The 5,189-nt window shown below is 33.5% G+C and overlaps 1 protein-coding gene across 1 annotated transcript; it reads left to right on the top strand.

The window, feature by feature from the left end:
* Positions 1-1,466: 1,466 nt before the first annotated feature.
* LOC143589700 (CBL-interacting serine/threonine-protein kinase 1-like) lies at positions 1,467-4,791 on the top strand. Its single transcript, XM_077070389.1, has 12 exons — positions 1,467-1,669; positions 1,810-1,872; positions 2,259-2,330; positions 2,413-2,520; positions 2,848-2,928; positions 3,017-3,196; positions 3,285-3,497; positions 3,579-3,683; positions 3,750-3,866; positions 4,102-4,164; positions 4,246-4,320; positions 4,446-4,791. Exons 1-12 carry the CDS (start codon positions 1,472-1,474, stop codon positions 4,524-4,526), a joined length of 1,356 nt encoding a protein of 451 aa, XP_076926504.1. The 5' UTR covers positions 1,467-1,471; the 3' UTR covers positions 4,527-4,791.
* Positions 4,792-5,189: the final 398 nt, after the last annotated feature.

Raw genomic sequence — 5,189 nt, 5'->3', positions numbered from 1 at the left:
CTTGTGTTTGAATAAGTATGCATGTTACCCCTAAAATATAAAAGTGAAAGCGGGGGATGAAATGTACTCATGTTAACTAAGTAACTTGAAAGATTGATTCGTGAATAATCGGAGATCGGTTTAACGAGTAAGACCTAGATTAAACGGGTCTTAAGTTAGTAGGTAGTCTTGGAATGGTTTAAAGTAAAATATGACAAGTAAAGTAAATAAATGAACTTTATGGTTTAAAATGTAAATATTTGGGAAATTAAAGACATGTTCTAAAAAGTAATTTTACTCGAAACTGGGTCTTGGTATTCCATTTATAAATATTACTCAACCTAAGTCAAGTAATTATGTGGGTTATTATGCACTATTACAAGACCCTTGGTTATATAAATACCAAAACAAGGTTTTAATCGAGTGTTCGGATTTGTCAATTTGGGTCTAGATAATTAACTAAACTCAAAGTCAACTTTCCAAAATGTTTTGAGATAACTCAATAAAAATCAAAATACTTAAACAAGTATATAGTTCTATTGTGGCTATATAAACCGAGTTATGGTTAGACATTATAGTTGGTGGTGGGAGGTGCAACCGAGTTAGGATTTTTCTAAAGACACACAAGATGTAACCGAGTTAGGGTTCATCTAGATGCAACCGAGTTAGGGTTTATCAAGAGTTAAACCGAGTTAATTTTTGAGAGTTGTAATAAGTTTTGAGCTAGATTTTCTAATTAATATAAACAAGAGTTATTTGTTTACATGGTGTTTGATTATCGATCTAGAACTTGAGGGTGGCCCGGCCCTCCCCTCCTAAGCTAAGGACATTAAAATAAAACCAATTCACTTACATAATTCAATATTTCTCTAAAAAATATTATAATTAATAGAACTGTAGAAGTTATTTATCGTTACATAACAACTTGGTATCCAACCTTTGAGTTGATGATAAATCAAGTTAAACGTACACCCAACCTTTGAGTTGATGATAAGCACATCATTCGAAAGCCAAGTTAACTTAAGCATATCATAAACCACTACTGATTATCCAATATAAAAGCGAGAAAAGGTTAAACAATAAAATATTCCCACTTTAACATGTTTATTAATATTAAAATAATAACAATCCTCAACTGAAAACAGAAACTTATTTGGCCTATTTTGGCGTGTTGGCAAATACTACTACTACTACTATTATTATTATCTCATTATCTACGCTAGAGGTAATGTACATACTTGACCAACAACATATCCTCCTTTCATTTAATATTTATTTCATTTCATTTAAATATAAATATTAAAAGAAATCGTATAGTATCTGGCTACCTATTTATTTACTCTCTCCAAGCACCCCTTTTAAAAACATACAAAACTTTCATTTCATTTTGAGAGCACAAAAACTAAAACTTTTGTCTCTCTACTTATTATTGTTGTAATTAATAATATTATTTTGGTGGGTAATTTGTGACACTAGCCCAGCGGCGGTTGAAATGGTATTAGTCGGAAGAAAGAGTTGCGGTGACGATGGAATGCAACAACAGCAACTGGGTAAATACGAGATCGGAAGAACCCTCGGTGAGGGCAATTTCGGCAAAGTTAAGTACGCTAAAGACGTACAAACCGGACATCCCTTCGCCGTCAAGATTCTTGAGAAAACCAGGATCAAGAACCTTAATTTCTCCGATCAGGTATTGTTTTCTTCAATTTTTTTCATCTGGGTATTGTTTATTCATTCAATTGGTTGGAATTGGGATTAGGGTTTTTGATTAAGTTTTTATCTTTAATTGTTTGATTGAAATTTGATTCAATTCTTGGTTTGTTGTTATAGATAAAGAGGGAAATTGCGACACTAAAGATCCTTAAACATCCGAACGTTGTTCGATTGCACGAGGTATGTATTAAACTAAACATATTTTTGTGTTTGATTGATTGTTTAATACTGAGTCAAAGTAAAACCTTGAATTGGTGGTGAATGGATGAAAGAAGATAGGAAGGTAGCAATTTGGGGATGGTGGGTCAGAAATTAAAGAAAGTTAATTTGGATGTTTTGTTTCGTGTAATCATCTACTTGGTATAAACTAATATAATATATTATTAAGTTAAATAAATAAATAAACACCCTTTTTGAACCTTTTTATTCCAATAAATGAGTACTTAAGAAACAACGTAGATGTTAAAGCAAAGTCTTATCCATGTTTGACACTTAATAATATATATCAAGTTGGATTTTCTTTTTAATTTTTATTTTATTTAAGATTATATGAACTTCTGGTTCAGGTTTTAGCAAGCAAAACCAAGATTTACATGATTCTTGAATATGTAAACGGAGGCGAATTATTCGAAACAATTGTAAGCAAGACAATATCTTTTTTTTTATAATATCTTATTGTGTTGAATTAAGTCTTGATAGTATTGAATTTGTTTCCGATAGGCAACAAAAGGTAAACTATCTGAATCGGATGGCCGAAAGTTGTTCCAACAACTAATTGATGGGGTCACTTATTGTCATGACAAAGGCGTTTATCATCGGGACCTTAAGGTCATTAATACTCACTCTTTTCTTTCATAACATCAAGATCCTACAATGGTCATATAAACATGTGGCGTTTTTGACCCATTCATTTATTAATGGGTCAGCTTGGGATAGATAATTGATAAGTCATATCCGTGACAGGTTGGCTTTGTGAAATAAGTAGAAAATATGGACTAATATTATATAATCACATGTTAACACGCCAATTATTAATGACATAAAATATTCAGCCATAAAACTTTTGCGGGCCTATCCAACCGACCCGTATTGCCACCTGTCATGGTCATGGGGTGCACATATTTTGGACTGACATACTACTGGTTTAAACTGCAGTTAGAAAATGTTCTTGTAGATGCTAAAGGAAGCATCAAGATTTCAGATTTTGGACTTAGTGCACTACCACAACATTTAAGGGTATGTTAGTTAAATATATGATGTACACATTTAAGGGTGTGTATATTTCTTATAAAGCGGATTAAACAAATGGGTTTTTGATTATTAGGATGACGGGCTACTGCATACAACGTGTGGGAGTCCAAACTATGTTGCTCCTGAGATTCTTCAAAACCGAGGGTATGATGGCGCCACATCAGATACTTGGTCATGTGGTGTCATCTTGTATGTTATTCTTACAGAGTGTCTACCATTTGATGACAGAAATCTTGCGGTTATTTATCAAAAGGTTTGTATGTGAAAAAAGTTTAAAGCTTAACTTGAATTTGATGTTGTGGGATATCTTTTTGACATAATATTGTTTCGGGTATTTGTAGATTTTTAAAGGGGATGTGCAGATGCCCAAATGGTTACCTTCAGGAGCAAAGAATTTGATAAAGAGGATTCTTGATCCTAACCCTAAAACAAGGATTACAATGGCGGATATCAAAGAAGACGAATGGTTCAAACGAGATTATGTTCCTGCAATTGTTGATGATGAAGAAGAGGAAGACGTAGTTGTTGATGAAGTTCTATCATTACACGAGGCCGTAAGAAATCAAATATTATTTTATTGTTTATTCCGAATCCTGAAAGTTTAGATTTCTGAATCTATGTATTGTTTGTTGCAGCCGACAGATTCCGAAAAAGATCCAGAATCACCGACTCATATTAATGCTTTTGAACTCATTGGGATGTCATCAAGCTTGGATCTTTCTGGGTTCTTTGAGAAAGAGGTGAAGAAATGTTTTGAATTTTGTTTGCCTTGATATTGAACAAAACTGACTCATGGTTTATTTTAGGATGTATCTGAGAGAAAGGTGAGATTTACATCCACATATTCTCCAAGAAAATTGCTCCAAAAAATCGAGGATACAGCATCACAAATGGGATTTGGAGTTCAAAAGAAGAACGGAAAGGTCAGTGATGATTTTTTGTTCTAACTTGCAAAAAGACAAACATTTTTAAACCAACTTATTAGGTCATAAAGATCCATCAAAGTTCCAAACTTTATGGATTTTTCTGCTTATAAAAGATTGGCAACCTAAAATAAAGAAGTTAGACCAAAGTATATACCTTTTTATGCAATTGTGCCAAACAAAAACAAAGATTCAGTTATTTCAAGTTTGCTGAAATATGGTTTCTTGTGTTTAGTTGAGGGTGGTTCGAGATCACAAAGGACAGAGGAAGTCTTGTAATTTATCCGTTACAGCAGAAGTAGACGCTCAAAACTCACAAAACACCTCACTGAAAAATCGACTTAAATCCTTTATTAATATTTATTGTTTATTGTTGCAGGTTTTTGAAATCAACCCATCACTGTATGTAGTTGAATTAAGAAAAAATAGCGGTGAATGTAGTGAATATAGACAGGTACTCTCTTGTTCTATTACAAAAAGCCCATATTGAAATGATCTTATTTGGCTCATGATCCATTGATATGGATGGATCTTAATCTTGACCGGTGGATTAACCCGTCTAATTGTTAATGTTTACAGCTATGTGATAAGGTGTTGAAGGATCTAGGGGTGTCGCGAAGTCAAGAGCATTTGGCGGCAAAGTTGCTAGAAGCTTCGTAGGGGTTTCGTAATGAATATATATGTATGTATGTGTATAGGAGATATCGGTCTTCAATCTGTATTGTATTGAAGGAAGGCGAAGATTAGTATTTTATTTGGTTCTTTATATGATTTTCGATTTGATGCAAGTGTAAGTAGAGAAACCTGCAGGGAATCTGTAACGGGTGTATACATAGTGGGAGATTTGTGGGTTTATGGTATAGGAAGGTTTAAGTGCATAGGGATTGTAATGAAGAATTAAAACAATATGAAATTTGTTTGTGTATATTGTTGATGCATAATTCAATTGTCTATTGGGTTCCCAAAGAAATGGTAAATTAATTATATAAACTATAATAACCAAGTGAGATTTATGCTTACTCTATCTGGCAACCATGACCCTCAATGAGAGAAAATATAATCAACTGAAATGATTAAACAAATAAATGCATCTAAGATGAGCCTCTAGATGCTAATGGGCCTTCACCAATGATTTGTGTGAGTTTATTCAGCGAACCGTCATGTGCGCTTGTTTTTCTGCATATAATATTGTGTCGGTGCGGAGAGAAAGCATGACCTTAATGAAAGGCTGGAGGAGTCGCAAGCAGCCTTAGAGCGCAAGGGATTACGTATAAGTAGTTCTAAAGCTGGGTACTTTTACTGTAACTTTAGTGATGCTAGCAA

The sequence above is a fragment of the Bidens hawaiensis genome, unplaced genomic scaffold (genome assembly GCF_021521415.1).
Source record: "Bidens hawaiensis isolate Kalapana, Puna unplaced genomic scaffold, B.hawaiensis_p1.1 tig00037735_1, whole genome shotgun sequence".
Classification (NCBI taxonomy): Eukaryota; Viridiplantae; Streptophyta; class Magnoliopsida; order Asterales; family Asteraceae; genus Bidens; species Bidens hawaiensis.
Note: the sequence above shows the minus strand (reverse complement) of the source record. Positions and strands in the feature narration are given on the sequence as shown.